Source organism: Pelodiscus sinensis, chromosome 22 (genome assembly GCF_052426305.1).
Source record: "Pelodiscus sinensis isolate ZL-2025 chromosome 22, ASM5242630v1, whole genome shotgun sequence".
Lineage (NCBI taxonomy): Eukaryota > Metazoa > Chordata > Testudines > Trionychidae > Pelodiscus > Pelodiscus sinensis.
In genome coordinates, this window is record NC_143073.1 from 25,001,387 (window position 1) to 25,018,455 (window position 17,069).

The window sequence follows — 17,069 nt, forward strand, 5'->3', positions numbered from 1 at the left end:
GATTTTAGCTGCTAGAACACAGGGTTTCTTCGCAGCGGGCAGCCTAGGGAAGGCTGAAAAGTGCCCCAATGGACCTGTCACCTGGGAGTGACACAGATTTAAACGCCCAAGCTTTTCCTATGCCTGTTTCTTTATGACCGGCTGAAGTTTTTTTAAAATTGTGCTTGGTTTTATTACAGCAACTGAAGGAGTTAGGTTAAAACTTAAACTGTTACAGGTTTATTAAAAAAAACTTATAAAAGCATATGGTTACTATGGCTATTGCTCTCTTTCTTAACTGTTAGCAAATACAAATCTTAAAAATGGTTACAAAGAAAATAAAGATAGAAAATAGAAATAATGGTACTAAGTAACAGCTTAATTTTTAAAGAGCTTTAAGTCTATGTGTACACTTAAGACAAAGTACCACATCCAGGTACAATTTTTACCCATTTCTGTGCCTTTTGGCTCCAGCGTGTCAGGCCAGGGCCGGTCTTTCAATTCCTAGGAAAGACGAATACGAGGTGAGCGTCCCCATGGAACCTCAGGAGATCAAACATCTAACCCGACCAGCAGATAGATGGTAGATTGACACTCAGAGTAAATGTGCTGCTGGACCCATCTTTATACCCCCGGGGGGCCGTATTCTTTTTTTTATTTAAGATGCCAAATTGTACTGGTCCATTTTGTGGCGCCAGTTCTTACAAGCAAGTTTCAAGTTAATTTACACTTGCAAGAGAGAGAACTAAATTGTGAGTACTAGACATTTTTTTACTGGGCGAGAGATTCCTCCTCCCGCGGACGGCTGTGTGTTCGTATCAATATGGGTTTGAGTTAAGGGCACTCCTTGGCAGTCTCTTGGTCAGCAATTGGCATATTTCTGTTTACAGCCATTCACGATCACAGCAGCCTGGGCCTTCTGCTCTGTGTGCCCTGCATGCTCCAGGCAAGCAAAAGTGGATGTTACAAGGGGGGTTCCTGTCTGGCTACACACCCTCTGCTGCCCAGCTCCCAGACCAGCGCGCTCTGCATCACTGCAGTGGTGAGAAGCGAGCCCCAGCCCCAGTGATGCAGAGTCAATGGGCTGGGAGATGCCAATGGGGCAGAGCTCAACAGGCCACCATGGGGAGTGTGGGGGGGTCCCCACCTGTTGCCACCCCATGCCAGGCTCACGGCAATCCCATGGTTCATGTCAGTTAGGGGAGGTAACTCTGGGCAGGAGGTGCAATGGGGGGCAGGGCGGAGCAGGTACGAGAGGGGGCAGAAGGGAGCAGGGGCAGGGCTTGGTGGAAACGTTGGAGTGAGGAAGGGACAGAGCTGGGAAGAGCAGAGCCTCTGGCAGGGCAGTTCCCCCAGGCCCTGTGCCCCTATGGGGCCAGCCGTATCCCCGAGAATCGGTCTGTAGAATAAGATGAAATCCAGGGAAGACAAGAGGGAAGTTCTGTACTTGTGAAGGCAAAATCTCAGGCACAAATGTGGCAGGTGGACTAACTGGGGAAGCAGCAGAAAGGGGCCTGGGGTATGAGACAGCAGCGTGAGTCCCTGTGTATCTTCAATGGGCAGCGAGTTTAAAACAAATAAAGAAAGTTCTTTTCACACAGTGCATAATCAACCTGTGGAACTCCTTGCCTGAGGAGGTTGTGCAGGCTTGGACTATCACAGGGTTTAAAAGAGAACTAGATCAATTCATGGAGGTTAAGTCCATAAACGGCTATTTGCCAGGATGGGTAGGAATGGTGTCTCCAGCCTCTGTTTGTCAGAGGGTGGAGATGGATGGCAGGAGAGAGATCACTTGATCATTACCTGTTCGATTCACTCCCGCTGGGACACTTGGTGCTGGCCGCTGTCGGCAGACAGGATACTGGGCTGCATGGACATTTGGTCTGACCCAGTATGGCTGTTCTTGTGTTCTTATGTTTCAAAATATTTATGGGGACTCTTCAGGTGGTGGGTTGGGCTGACCACTAGGCACTCGGGCCTTATGGGCATGTCACCTGCCTCATTATCTTATCCTAGTTTGTCAATCTCATCATCTGATTCTTGCTCTCCAAGGGTATGTCTACACTAGCCCCCTAGTTCGAACTAGGGTGGTTAATGTAGGCAACCGGAGTACAGGTAGTTCAGAATAGGAAGCCTAATCCGAACTACCTAGTCCATGCCGTGTGTAGCCGTGGGCACGGAGTCCGAACTAGCTGGCATTTAAAAATGGCAGCGCCCGGCAACATGCAAATGAAGCCCGGGAAATTCAAATCCCGGGCTTCATTTGCAACTCCGGTTGCCTACATTAAGCACCCTAGTTCGAACTAAGGTGGTAGAGTAGACATACCCCAAGTGTTTAGACGGGAAGGCAGGCAGGAACTGAAGGAGCTGAGTTTGGGGTAAAGCCAGAATCGGCAGGGATCTGCCTTTGAGTGACAACAAGCCAGCAGCCAGGATGGGTGGACGGATGCTCTGCTGGGAGATAAAACCATCCTGTTCTAGACTGTTTGAATTCACTTCTCTCTCTCTCTCTGCATTGCTGGCTGCTCCCTTTCCCTCTCGGTGCAGGCCGGAGCAAGGAGGTGTGGAATTACAACACCCCACGCCAGTGCATCCGCGAATACTTCCCCGCGCGCAAGTGCTTTGCGTTTCTCCGGCCAGCCAGCGACAAGGAAATGAAGCAGCTGGAGTCGCTCCCTGACAGCGCCCTGCAGCCTGAGTTCCTGGAGCAGAGCCGCAGATTCTGCCAGTACGTTCTCCAGGAGTCGAGGGTGAAGATGCTGAAAGGAGGCCACCCCGTCACTGGGCAAAGTGAGTCATGAGCGGGAACTAGCAAACCAGGGGAATGTCTGTGCAGCCGGGCTGCCCCCTCCCCAGGATAAGGCCGGGAGAGCAGGTCCTCAGGCTCCAGGGACTGACGCGAGGGTAGAATGATCCTTCCAGTCCCTAATGCCACCTCTCAGCTCCATCGGCCGGATTTTGAGGGGGGAGCGGCCCTCCAATCCTGCCCCTCCCCACAGCGCTTAGAGCAGAGGGGCACAGAGAGAAGCCAGATGCTTTGAACAGCCTGGGACTACTCTGAATCTGGTGGGTGCCATGTGCCTGGGGGCCCAGGCAGGGTAGCCCACAGGCTGAACTGGGCAGCCCGTGGGCCGGATCCAGTAGCTTGGTGTACCACTGTAGGGCTTGCCGTGTAGACGGGGGCGGGGAGGTCTGGCCATGGGCCAAGTCTGCAGCTGGTACCTCAGTGTAGCTCTGGTGGAGTCAGTGGGTCTGATCCCCCGGCGATGCAGCCCTGGGGTAAATTGATGTGGCTCCATGGGCTGCAGGAAGCCAGATCCCCCAGCAGTAACAGCGCAGCTGTGTTATCTGAGGGTATATCTACACTACAGCACTATTTGGAATTAACTTAATTGGAAATAGTTAATTCGAATTAAGCTAATTTGAAATAACGCATCTATACACAAAAACTATTTCGAAATAGCACGTCCACACTGAGTGGACCCTGAACAGAAGTTAAGGCTGGCTGGAAGCAGTGCCAGCAGGGTATCAGGTTAGGACCTAGTGTGTGGGGCTGCAGCCTGAAGCTAACTGAGCTCTGTGCTTAAAGAGACCCAACTCCCACCCCAGACAGACAGTTCTCAGGGTTCCCCGCTTGCTTGTTTACCTCGACGAGGGACAGCAAAGCAGTCCTGTCTTGGAGTGCCCTGAGTGCCCGCACTCAGCACATCACAGCACCCGGGCACATGGAGCCAGAGCTTCCCCGAAGCACACTGGTGCATCTCGTGGGGTCGTTGCCATCAGCCTGGATGCACTTGCTGCAGGCTGCCATCCGGGGGTTCATCAGGGGGCTGTCAGGATCCAGGAGGCCCTGAGGGATAGCGCCTACCCCGAGGAGCCCTCAGCGCCTCCCCAGTCCTCCCCACCGGGGGCTCATGCCCCATTCCTCATTCACATCCTTCCACTTACCCCTCCCTAGCCCCCCTTCCTGATGTCAAATAAAAGACACGTATGTTCAAAAATAGAAACTAGGTTTATTGAACAAAACTGAGGGAGGGATAGACCTTTGGGGAGACTGGGAAAAGGCGGTGGGAGAGGGGAAGAGAGAGGGTGGGAGAAGGGTAGGGGAAACCTGGGAGGAGGGAGCTGGAAGGGGTAAGCAAGGGGAAGAAGAAGGGGGGAAGATCAGGACTCAGGGTTGGGGATCTCACTGGACCAGCCTGACTTTCATGTAAACCTGCTCCTGGGTTCGCATGTGGCCTTTGGTGGCCAGACTGGCAGCTATCCTGCCGTAGACGGCTGCATTCCTCTGTCTAGTGAGATCATGGATGTTGGTGGCATCCCCCCCAAACCTGTATAAGGTCCATGATCTCCACCCTGGACCAGGAAGGCTCCTGCCTTCTCTAGCCCCTGTCAGGCTCCCAGGGAGCGGTGGAGGGCTGGCTGCCAGTGGCTTGCTGGCTCATGTTTTGGGACCACTGGGTCAGGGGCCCCGGTGGCCACTGCGGGCTCTGGGCTGACAGGCTTGGAGGTGGCACAGGCACTGTGGCCAGGGTCTACCCCTTTAATAGCTCCGGGGCTGGGGGAGAGGAGAGGAAGTTTTCCTGGTTGTGCCCAGAGTGGTCACCAGGGCTCCCTGGGAAGGGCTGGAGGCCCCCTATTTCGAATTAAGTGTCTACACAGCATAAGAACATAAGAACGGCCATACTGGGTCAGACCAAAGGTCCATCTAGCCCAGTATCCTGTCTACCGACAGTGGCCAGCACCAGAAGCCCCAGAGAGGGTGGACCGAAGACAATGATCAAGCGATTTGTCTCCTGCCATCCCTCTCCAGCCTCTGACAAACAGAGGCCAGGACACCATTTTATCCCCTGGCTAATAGCCTTTTATGGACCTAACCTCCATGAATTTATCCAGCTTCTCTTTAAACTCTATTATAGTCCTAGCCTTCACAGCCTCCTCTGGCAAGGAGTTCCACAGGTTGACTACGCGCTGTGTGAAGAAGAACTTTCTTTTATTAGTTTTAAACCTGCTACCCATTAATTTCATTTGGTGTCCTCTAGTTCTTCTATTAAGGGAACTAATAAATAACTTTTCTTTATCAGCCCTTTCCACCCCACTCATGATTTTATAGACCTCTATCATATCCCCCCTCAGTCTCCTCTTTTCTAAACTGAAAAGTCCCAGTCGCTTTAACCTCTCCTCATATGGGACCCGTTCCAAACCCCTAATCATTTTAGTTGCCCTTTTCTGAACCCTTTCCAAGGCCAAAATATCTTTTTTGAGGTGAGAAGACCACATCTGTACACAGTATTCAAGATGTGGGCGTACCATAGTTTTATACAGGGGCAGTAAGATATTCCGAGTCTTATTTTCTATCCCTTTCTTAATAATTCCCAGCATCCTATTTGCCTTTTTGACCACCGCTGCACACTGTGTGGAAGTTTTCAGAGAACTGTCCACGATAACTCCAAGATCCCTTTCCTGATTTGTCATAGCCAAATTAGCCCCATCATACTGTACGTATAGTTGGGGTTATTTTTCCCGATGTGCATTACTTTACACTTATCCACATTAAATTTCATTTGCCATTTTGTTGCCCAATCACTCAGTTTGGTGAGATCTTCTTGGAGTCCCTCACAGTCTGCTTCTGTCTTGACTATCCTAAACAGTTTTGTATCATCTGCAAACTTTACCATCTCACTGCTTACCCCTTTCTCCAGATCATTTATGAATAAGTTGAAAAGGATTGGTCCCAGGACTGACCCTTGGGGTACACCACTAGTTACCCCTCTCCAATCTGAAAATTTACCATTTATTCCTACCCTTTGTTTCCTGTCTTTTAGCCAGTTCTCAATCCAAGAAAGGACCTTCCCTCTTATCCCATGGCCATGTAATTTACACAAGAGCCTTTGGTGAGGGACCTTGTCAAAGGCTTTCTGAAAATCTAAATATACTATATCTACTGGATCCCCCTTGTCTGCATGTTTGTTAACCCCTTCAAAGAACTCTAACAGATTGGTAAGACAGGATTTCCCTTTACAGAAACCATGTTGACTTTTGTCCAATAAATTATGCTCTTCTACATGCTTCACAATTTTCTTCTTTACTATTGTTTTGACTAATTTGCCCAGTACTGAAGTTAGACTTACCGGTCTGTAATTGCCAGGGTCGCCTCTAGAGCCCTTTTTAAATATTGGTGTCACGTTGGCTACCTTCCAGTCATTAGGTACGGAAGCCGATTTAAAGGAAAGGTTACAAACTACAGATAATAGCTCAGCAATTTCCCATTTTAGTTCTTTTAGAACCCTTAGATGAATGCCATCCGGTCCCGGAGATTTGTTAACATTAAGTTTTTCTATTTGTTCAAAACCTCCTCTAATGACAATTCAAAATAGCACTTAATTCAAAATAGCTATTTCGAATTCGGTGTTACTCCTCGTAGAATGATGTTTACCAAATTCGAAATAGGGGCTCTGCTATTTCAAATTTATTTCGAAATAGCGGTTTGCCTGTGTAGACGCTATTAAAGTTAATTTGAAATAAGTGCTGTTATTTCCAATTAACTTTGTAGTGTAGACAGACCCTGACTGAAGAGAGAAATGGGAAAGTGCCCAAAGGCCATGTACAGACTCGGGCTGCTCTTCAAAACTGTGGGAAGGAGACAGGCCCCGTCCCTTAAGGAGAGTTAGTTAACAACCTCCTCTCTGGGGCTCCCAGCCCTTCTCCCTGTTGTCAGAGTAGTGGGGGTGATGGGGAATTTGGGAGCAGTGGAGCAGTGACAGAGCAGTGATATGCAGTGGTCAGAGCAGTGCTGGTAATGGGCAATGTGGAGCAGTGACAGAGCAGTGGTGTGCAGTGGTCAGAGCAGTGCATCTGATGGGCCAAGAGGAGCAGTGACAGATCAGTGCGGGTGATGGGCAATGTGGAGCAGTGACAGAGCAGTGGGGTGCAGTGGTCAGAACAATTTTCACCATTCGGGGAGTTTCTCAGTGCGGAGCCGTGAGCTGAGCCGGGGTTTGGATACAGTGACAGCGAGGGGCAGTCCATGTGCTAGCTGAGATCAGGGCCCTTTGTACCTGGTGCTTCGCAGACCCACAGCCCCTGCACCACACAGCTCAGTTTCATGCCACGTTACAATAGGGAGCTGATCAAGGGTGGGGGCTGGGAGCGAGGTGGAACACAGGAGGTGACAGTTGTGACGTAGTGGGGGGTACCTTGCAGGTTGCTAGGCTTGGGTTGTCAGTGACCTCCACTGGCTGCTGGCTGCAGCACGGCCCAGCAGGGCAGGGGATGAGTCATTATGCAAGGGGGGCTGACCAGATATCTCCCAGGGAGCGGAACAATAGGAAGAAGGGGAGTGGAGCCCTGGCTGTGGGCAGGGCTGGAAGTGAGTGAGTTTGGTTTCTGGCTGGGATCATGGAGAAAGCAGCCTAGGCAATGGGCTGGGATTTAGGGGCCCAGGCTCCCCCACCTCAAGGGGGGCTGAGGCATCCTAGGCCTGCCCTGGAACCAGATGACATCTGTGCTGTGCTGTATCCTGGAGAAGCAATAAACACCCTCTATTCTACTGGCTGGGGGAGTCTGTCCATGCCATTACGGGGGTGCAGGAGACGGGAAAACAATCGCTTAGCAAGTGCCGTCGTGTGCGTGCGGCTGTCCAGGAACCTGCTGTCGCAATCCCCGTGCACAGAACGGGGGATCTCTCACGTCGTTAATATTAATCACCTTGCTTAAGTGCTGGCTCCGGGCCAGGCCGCTCAGCACCTCCGAGGACAGAGCCTTTGGTGGCTTGGATGGACACAAATTAGAGTCAGTCGATTGGGGAGCAAAACCCGACCAAAGGGTGAGGGAGTCTGGCCTGTTGGGAGGTTAAAGCGTTGGGCACGTTCGGACTTGGGAGAAGAATAAGAAGGACCCGAGAGCAGCCCCTTAGCAATAGCGCTAATGCTCCTTGCAGCACCCACCTTCCTCCCCCCCCCCGCCTTTCTCTCTCATCCTTCATCTCCTCCTGCACCCCCTGGGGCCAGCCCAGGCCAGGCCTCATATTGCAGCCCCTCTCGGCATCAGTCTCTCCCATGGTGCCCCTGGGCCTGGACCGGATTCCTGCAGCCCGTGTGCCCAGGGCCTCCCTCCTCCTCCCCCTCACTGCGTTCTGCTCCCTTCCCCCGCGCTTCAGCCCCGTCCCATCTCCTCCCTCCCTCCGGCCTCACCGGCTCCTTGTCTGTCGGGTGTCCCACGGGCTGTGAGCTCCTGAGGGCAGGGCGCAGGGACAGGGCTGACTCTGAGGGACCAGGCTCACTTCTGGGGCTTGGACGTCAGAGGGACAGGAGCTGCCACCGGCATCCGCCCCCCAGTGATGTGTCGGTGGGGGCTACTCAGCCAGGCAGGGAAGGGCCCAGGGCCAGTGCAGAGCTGGGGCCAGGCCCTCACGGGAGTCTCTGGGAATTCTCCTAACGCCCCTCCCCTGCTCTCCCCCAGTGTTGGGCCTCTTAGCCCAGAGCTACGTAGAGACCATCCTGAGCGGGAAGGTGCCCTGCCTGGAGGATTCAGTGACCACCATTGCCGCCAGGCAGAACGAGGCTGCGGTCAGGGAGGGGCTGGCTCTTTATGACGCCCAGATGGAGGAACAGGTCACGTTCCCGGCGGAGGTGGCCGCACTGTCTGAGACACATGGGGCGTGCGAGAGGGCAGCCCTGCAGCTGTTCATGCAGCAGTCCTTCAAGGATGAGGATCAGAAGTACCAGGAGCAGCTGGCGGTAAGTTTATGGGCCCTGCACGTCCCCCTGCCTTGGACCTGCCCCTGGCTATTACTCTGCTCCTTTCCTGGGTCTATTACAGAATATCTGGGTAGCCCACTCACTGACCCGGAGCCCGCTGGGCTAAGTGCTGTGTACACACAGAGCAAAGGGGCAGCCTCTGTGGCTAGGAACTGAGGTCCCCTCTCAGCCGTGCGGTGGCGTGGCCCTGCAGCTGCTTAATGCACCCAGCCAGGGGCTCAGGGCTCCAAACACCATAGGGACAGTCCCCTCTTATTGTGACTCTGCCTGGGTCGCACCAAGTGACAAAGGGCCTCAATTTTCAAAGAGCTGGGTGCCCAGACAGCAGATCAGGGCTCAGTGAGGTTTTCAAAAATGCTTCAGTAGCTTGGCTCCGAATTCCCACTGACAATCAAAAAGAAGGTTTTTGGCTGAAGTGACACGTTTTCAGGAAGCCTCTTTTTGTAAAAGTGATTTATTTATCCCCTTGGAAGAGAGGGAAGTGATCAGGAATAGTCAGCATGGATTCACCAAGGGTAAGTCATGCCTGACCAATCTGATTAGCTTCTATGATGAGGTAACTGGCTCTGTGGACGTGGGAAAGTCAGTGGATGTGATATACCTTGACTTTAGCAAGGCTTTTGATACGGTCTCCCACAATATTCTTGCCAGCAAGTTAAGGGAATATGGATTGGATAAATGGACAGTAAGATGGATAGAAAGATGGCTAGAAGGCCGGGCCCAGCGGGTAGTGATCAATGGCTCAATATCAGGCTGGCGGTCGGTTTCTAGCGGAGTGCCCCAAGGTTCAGTTCTAGGACCGGTTTTGTTCAATATCTTTATTAATGACCTGGATGAGGGGAGGGATTGTACCCTCAGCAAGTTTGCAGATGACACTAAGCTAGGGGGAGAGGTAGATACACTTGAGGGCACAGATAGGGTCCAGAATGACTTAGACAAATTGGAGTATTGGGCCACAAGAAATCTGATGAGGTTCAACAAGGACAAGTGTAGAGTCCTGCACTTGGGACGGAAGAATCCCAAGCATAGTTACAAGCTGGGGACCAACCAGCTAAGTAGTAGTTCTGCAGAAAAAGACCTGGGGGTTACAGTGGTGAGAAGCTGGATATGAGTCAACAGTGTGCCCTTGTAGCCAAGAAGGCTAATGGCATATTAGGTTGCATTAAGAGGAGCATTGCCAGCAGATCCAGAGATGTCATTATTCCCCTTTATTCGGCTTTGGTGAGGCCACATCTGGGCTGTGTCTAGACTGACAAGTTTTTCCGCAAAATCTTCTGATTTTGCGGAAAATCTTGCCAGCTGTCTACACTGGCCACTTGAATTTCCAGAAAAGCACTGACGATCTCATGTAAGATCGTCAGTGATTTTCTGGAAATACTATGCTGCTCCTGGTTGGGCAAAAGTCTTTTTCCGAAAGACTTTTGCGCAAAAGGGCCAGTGTAAACAGCACAGTAATGTTTTCCACAAAAAAGCCCCAGTCGCGAAAATGGCAATCGGGGCTTTTTTGTGGAAAACCATGGCTAGACTGGCCAGCGGAGGCAACCAAAATGATTAGGGGGCTGGACTTATGAGGAGAGGCTGAGGGACTTGGGTCTGTTCAGTCTGCAGAAGCAAAGAGTGAGGGGGGATTTGAGAGCAGCCTTCAACTTCCTGAAGGGGGGTTCCAAAGAGGCTGGAGAGAGGCTGTTCTCAGTAGTGACAGATGGCAGAACAAGGAGCAATGGGCTCAAGTTGCAGTGGGAGAGGTCTAGGTTGGATATTAGGAAAAACTATTTCACTGGGAGGGTGGTGAAGCACTGGAATGGGTTCCCTAGGAAGAGGGTGGAATCTCCATCCCTAGAGGTGTTTAAGTCTCAGCTTGACCAAGTCCTGGCCGGGTTGATTTAGTTGGGTTGGTCCTGCCTAGAGCAGGGAGCTGGACCTGTTGACCTTCTGAGGTCTCTTCCAGCTCTGTGGTTCAATGATTCTATGATTCACTGCCCGGCCCCGGGTCAGACACTGGGCCTTGGGCTTCCACTGCCGAGGGAGGGACGTCTCCTGACCACACGGGCATTAGAACTCTGGGCAGTGCAGAAATGCAGCCCCCCCACCCCCCACTCACTACTCTCTCCCTGTCACTCCCCAGGAGGCGATAAAAGAACATTACAGCGCTGTGCAGAGCAGGAACCAAACCGCGTCCCAGGAGACCTGCCGGGCCCTGCTCTCCCAGCTCTCAGCCGACGTGGATTCGAAGCTCAGCGAGGGGGTTTACATGAAGCCCGGCAGGTACCAGCTGTACATGACTGATCAGAAACAGGTGGTGGAGAGTTTCCAGAAGACGCCCAACAAAGGAGTCATGGTGAGTGCTGGGCAGGGCTGCGGAGCTAGTTGGGGGCAACGTACGCGCTGCGGCGTCATTATCTGCCCACAATCTGTGGGCCTGGGAAAGAGCATCAGGCCCAGCTGTGAACACTCAGCATCTGAGATACCGGGCTGCTGCCAACTCCACAGAGCAGGAAGTCACCAGGGAAACCCTGAGAAATACTAATAGGTGTTGCTGTCTGAGCCTTCAACGTGTGTCAAAAGTGTCACCACAGGACTGGAACAAGGCAAATGCAGTGTCCATCTTTAAAGAAGGGTAGAAGGACAATCCAGGGAACTACAGCCCAGTCTGCCTCACCTCAGTTCCCTTCAAAATCATGGAAGGGATCCTCAAGGGATCCATTTTCAAGCACTTGGAAGAGGGGGAAGTGATCAGGAACAGTCAACATGGATTCACCAAGGGCAAGTCCTGCCTCACCAATCTGGTTGCCTTCTATGATGGGGTAACTGGATTTGTGGATATGGGGAAGGTGGCGGACGTGATCTACCTTGATTTCGGCAAAGCTTTTCCTATGGTCTCCCACAATAGTCTTGCCAGCAAGCGAAGGAAGTCTGGATTGGATACGTGGACTACAAGGTGGATAGAAAACTGGTGGTTAGATTGTCGGGTTTGGCTGGTAGCAATCAATGGCTAGATGTCTCATCTGTGGTCGGTTTCAAGCAGAGTGACCCATGGATCACTTCTAGGTCCAGTTTTGTTCAACATCTTTATTAATGACCTGGATGAGGGGACGGATTGCACCCTCAGCAAGTTTGTGGATGACACTAAGCTAGCGGGAGAGCTTGATATGCTGGAGGGCAGGGAGAGGGTCCAGAGTGACCTAAACAAATTGGAGGATTGGGCCACAAGAAATCTGATGAGGTTCAACAAGGACAAATGCATAGTCCTGCCATTGGGACTGAAGAATCCCAAACATTGTTACAGGCTGGGGACTGACTGGCTAAGTAGGAGCTCTGCAGAAAAGGCCCTGGGGGTTACAGTGTATAGGAAGCTGGATGTGAGTCAACAGGGCGCCCTTGTAGCCAAGAAGGCTAATAGCATATTAGGGTGTATTAGAAGGAGACTTGCCAGCAGATCTAGAGAAGTGAATATTCCCCTTTATTTGGCACTGGGGAGGCCACATCTGGAGAATTGCATCCAGTTCTGCTCCCTCCGCCCCACTACAGAAAGGATTTGGACTGGAGCATGTGACCTATGAGGATGAGAGATTACAGCTTGTTTCCCCTGCAGAGGAGAAGGGTGAGGGGGGATCTGAGAGCAGCCTGCAACTCCCTGAAGGGGGGCTCCAAAGAGGCTGGAGAGAGGCTGTTCTCAGTGGCAGCAGATGGCAGAACGAAGAGCAATGGTCAAGTTGCAGCTGGGGTGGTCTAAGTTGGATATTAGGAAAACCTATTTCCTTAAGCACGTGAGGGAGCACTGGGCTGGGTTCCCTAGGGAGGTGGTGAAATCTCCATCCATAGAGGTGTCTAAATCTTGGTTTGACAAAGCCCAGGCTGGGATGATTGAGTTGGGTTGGTTCTGCTTTGGGCAGGGGGCTGGACTCGATGCCTCCTGAGGTCTCTGCCAACCCTGGGATTCTGTGACTCTAAATTTGGGGCACCGCTGGGTCTTACAGTCCTCCTACCGGCCTCTTCCCATCCCAGTTCTGTGTCTCTGCTTCCTGCGGAGGGGATCTAGTCAACGTACCAGTGACAAGGCCGCCAGAGCTGTTAGCAGCCCCTATTTCATTGGTGTGATGCTGCAGGTTATAAAATCCCATCTCGCCAGCTGCCAATGGGCACAGGCACCAGTTCAGTAGTGCTGTGTAGGGCCCCAGAGAGCCTCAGGCCAGCCCTGTACACAGTGTCCCCTTTGAACCACTGTTACTGGTCGGCGTGACACATGCAGTAGCCCTGCAAGCCAGCCTGGGAGCGCTGAGTCACATTCTGCCTGGGTCGCGAATATTCACACTGGGGGACTGTGACCCAGGCCCCACACTGCACTGGAAGGGGTTAACACCACACTGTGAGTGAAGGAAGTCCCGGCCTGTACTGAGCATGCTCAAAGGCCGGCCCCTATAAAAGGAAGCATTGAATCCATGGGGCAGGACGATGCTGGAGAGGAAGGGCGCATGCGGAGAGCCAGCCCCAGCCCCTCCCTGCAGGAGCTGCGGGCCCGGGGCTCAGACGAACCTCCCAGAGCTCACAAAGCACCAGGAGCAGTCTGCACCGAGGAACATTGTGATCCTGAGACGTCTTGGGCCAGGGCACCACTGGCCACGCGAGGAAGCGGCCCAGGGAGGGGAGGGAGTGGTACCTCCCCGCTGGGGGACTCAGCAGGGCTCAGTGGGATCCCTGCCCTGCTCTGCCATGGCCAGGGCCCCGGTACCCCCGTCCTGAGCCACCAGCCCCATGCTGGAGCGCCGCGTGGGGAAGGGCTGCTGCGCTGACTCTGGCCCTCAGGTCTCACTGCCCCAGAGGCAGCCCCAGCACCTCTGGGCCCGGGAATTCACAGCCCTGGTGCCGCTGGGCTCGGCCATTCCTGGCCCTGGGGAGGGGAGCAGAGTTCTCAAGGGAGCAGCTACAAAGCTCTACGGCTACTGAGGGGGAAGGTCCCTTAGCCCAGGCTCTGTCCCACCCACAGCGGGGAGCATGTGGGGAGCAGGCGATGCCGATGGAGAAAAGGCCCCTGGGGGATCCTGGCCATTACAGGCCAGTTAGCCCAGCTCAGCGCAGACAAACGGGAAGGAAGGGGCCGTCCGGTGCTGGGGCGCTGAGCTGCAGGGGGGGGGCTGGCTCCCAGCTGGGCTCCGGGGCTCCCCTGCAGACTGCCAGGCTAAGCAGCAGGCGGGTGAAAGGGGCTGGCTGGAGGGGAGCCCCTGACCAGTCTGGGATTGCCCCAGCCCCAAAGACTCCCCCCCCAGGGCACCGTTTAGGGAGGGCAGGGGCTGACTCCTCTCCCCCAGGATCCCTGCCAGGGCTTTGCTTGCTCTGCCCCTTCCTGTGGGTGCCAGGGGGTGAGAGGACAGCACAGAGCCTGCGCCTGGCTGGAGGGCAGGGCAGTGAGAGACCCAGGCCGGGTCCTTCCCTCTCGCCCCCCGACAGTGACAGGAAGGGGAGCAGCAGCGTCCTGGTGTGAATCCCGGGGAAGGGGCCTTCAGCCTCCCTCCCTCCCTGCTTCCCTCCCCCCCGAATGGCACCGCTGGCCCCACATGGTCTCCACAGCCCAGCCCCTGCCCTCAGCTCCTCCCCGCACTGCCCAACGCTCCTCACTCCTGCACCCCCACACCCTCCGCCTCTCCCTGACCCGCCACCCCCAGTCCCGGCCCGACTCCTGCATCCCCCACATACTCCAGCCTGCTGCCCTGAGACATTCCCCCCCAACACAGCCCTGACTCCAGCAACCCCCCCCCCCCGGCACCTGCCCTGACTCCTTCCCCCATTCACACTCACCCAAACCCTCCCCCTCAGCCGCTCCTCACAGCCCAAACCCTGACCCCTCTGCCCCCCACTTATCAACCCTCAGCCCTGAGCTGCTCCCCACACTCCTCAGCCCTTAGTCCTGCACCTCCTACAGCCTCAGCCCCCCACCCTGAGCCCTCCACGCCCTCAGTCCCTTTCCAGCACCTCCCATGCACCCAAACCTTCTGCCCTCAGCCCCTGCTCACAGCCCCCTGCATTGGCAGGCTCTGGGGGGTGTTCTGCAGGTCTCTCAGCAGCCTCCCTTCACAGATTTCCAGCTCCCAGCCACGTCTCGGGGGCGATTTGCTCTGCTGAGTGGCTGAGTTCTTGTCGGGCAATTCTCCCCCTGCTGGTGCCCCCGCCCAGAGATCAGCACCTTGTGCCCCTCGCGCCCAGCGCAGCCTTGAGTGCAGGGACTGACCTGCCCCCTTGTCCCCAGGCGGAGCAGGTGCTGCAGCAGGTCATGGACAGCAAGAAGGCAGAAGCAGCCGCCATTCTTGGGGCCGACAAAAAGCTGTCAGAGGCGGAAAAGACCCAGGCAGGTGAGTCTCTGGGGAAGGGTTTTAAGCAGGTTTCTTCCTGATTTTCAATCATTTCAACAACAAAGACAACAACCCTCCATCCCTATACAGCAGAGCTATGGCTGGGAATCCACGGCCATCCTGGGCTCAGGGTGTCCCTACAGCGAACACCACGGCCACTGGAAATCTCCCATTTCTGGGTTGTGCTTTGGGAGCTACAGGGGCTGCCCGGTTGCTCTGCTGGGGTATGTCTACACTAGCTCATTAATTCGAGCTAGGTAGGCAAATCAGGAAACTGGGATTGCAAATGAAGCCTGGGATTTAAATATCCCGGGCTTTATTTGCATGTTCCTGTCTGGCTGCCATTTTTAATTCCCCTTAGTTCAAACGAACTGCCCGCGGCTACACGTGGCAGTTTAAAGTTAATCCGGACTAAGTCCTTAGTTCAGATTAACTGTTATACCTCATTGCGTGTGTAGCCGCGGGCAGCTAGTTCGAACTAAGGGGATTTAAAAATGGTGCCCGCCCGGGAACATGCAAATGAAGCCCGGGATATTTAAATCCCAGGCTTCATTTGCAAACACTGAAGCTCCTATTGGTCAGGAACTTGGGCAAATGGGATCTGCGGGGTGGTGCCACAGGCAGGATGCTGTGCAGATACCAGGCCACCGCCAGCCTAGGAGCCAGAGGGATGTGACCAGGCCCATGCCTGGGAGGTGCAGGGTCTGGGGCAACCGCTAGAGCCTGGGACAATCCTGGTGTCAGAGCCCCCCCCCCCTGCTCCACCCCCACCCCACCCCACTCCACCACTTCCCTCAAGTCCCACCCCCCTGACAAATCTCCCTCCTTCATGCAACATGAGCGGGGGGTTATGGGCCCTGGCGTGGGGAGGCAGCAGGGGTTGCCCCCTCCCACACTGCCCTTGGCGGCAGGAGCAAGAGTGGCCCAGCAGCCTGCTCCGCTCCTCCCACCGCCCTCTCCCAGCCGCTGCCCCTCACTTCTCTGCGCGGTGGGAAGGGGAGCTCCGTGGCTCCCTGCTGCCGCGGAGGGGTGGGGCGCTGTGGGCTGAGCGAGGGGGGTGACGCAGAGCAGAGGGGAGCGGGTTGTGGGGCTGCTCCAGCTCCTGCCATCGCGGTCAGTGCAGCAGGGGGTGAGAGCTGCTGCCTCCCTGCCACCAGGCCCCCACTGCCCAAGGCAATCCCCCCGGATGCCCTGGGACCCATGCATAGGATGGTGGAGGTGACCACCGTGGGGCCCCCAAAAGTGTGAAACCTGAGGCTGTCACTTTTTTCCGGAAAATCATGCCAGTCTAGACATAGCCTTTGTCTCTATCGGCTCCTGCTTAAAAACTCCCGAGTCACAGATTGCCTGGCCTGGGAGGTGGCTGCCCCCACCAAGTTAAAAAACCCTTTCTTTTTGAACTCAGAAAGATGCACTTGGGAACTTCCTCTGGAGGGGAACCCAAACTTAGTTACCACAAGAGAGCTTGAAAAATAGAAAAATAAACCAAGCTGCAATCTCAGTGGGTTTTTTCCGAAAAAACCTTCTCTTACATCCACACTGCTATTGCGTCCTTTCAAAAGACAATCGAAAGAACAGAGGGGTTTTTCCGACATTGGTAAACCTGATTGTACGGGGAAGAAGCCTTTCTGGGAAAGAGCTCTTTTGGAAAAAGGCGCATGCGGGGCAGGAGGTGACCTCTGCTGTCTGTAGCACAACCCAGCAGGGCAGGGGGTGAGTCATTATGCAAAGGGGGCTCCAAACCTGTCTAACCAGCCACCCCCCAGGGAGAGAAACAAAGGAAGGTGGAATGCTGCCCTTGGCTGGGGGCAAGGCTGGAAGAGGGTTAGTTAGTTTTGGTCTGGAAAGCAGGGGAGAAGGAGCTAGGGAGGGCGCTGGGATTTAGGGGCCCAGCCACCCCCATCTCAAGGGGGGCTGAGGCATCCTAGGCCTGCCCTGTAACCAGATGACATCTGTGCTGTGCTGTGTCCTGGAGAAGCAATAAACT

General features: G+C 54.3%; 2 protein-coding genes across 2 annotated transcripts in view; one reads left to right on the top strand and one right to left on the bottom strand.

The window, feature by feature from the left end:
• Positions 1-17,069, bottom strand: part of LOC149521872 (uncharacterized) — a 465,443-nt gene that overhangs the window by 371,570 nt on the left and 76,804 nt on the right. The gene's annotated exons all lie outside the window — the stretch shown is intronic.
• LOC149521877 (guanylate-binding protein 3-like) overlaps positions 1-17,069 on the top strand; it is a 32,901-nt gene that overhangs the window by 8,758 nt on the left and 7,074 nt on the right. The window contains exons 5-8 of the mRNA XM_089772702.1: positions 2,527-2,769; positions 8,440-8,717; positions 10,864-11,076; positions 14,980-15,082. Of these exons, the coding sequence (XP_089628828.1) occupies positions 2,527-2,769; positions 8,440-8,717; positions 10,864-11,076; positions 14,980-15,082 (837 nt within the window). The remainder of the gene's footprint in view (positions 1-2,526; positions 2,770-8,439; positions 8,718-10,863; positions 11,077-14,979; positions 15,083-17,069) is intronic.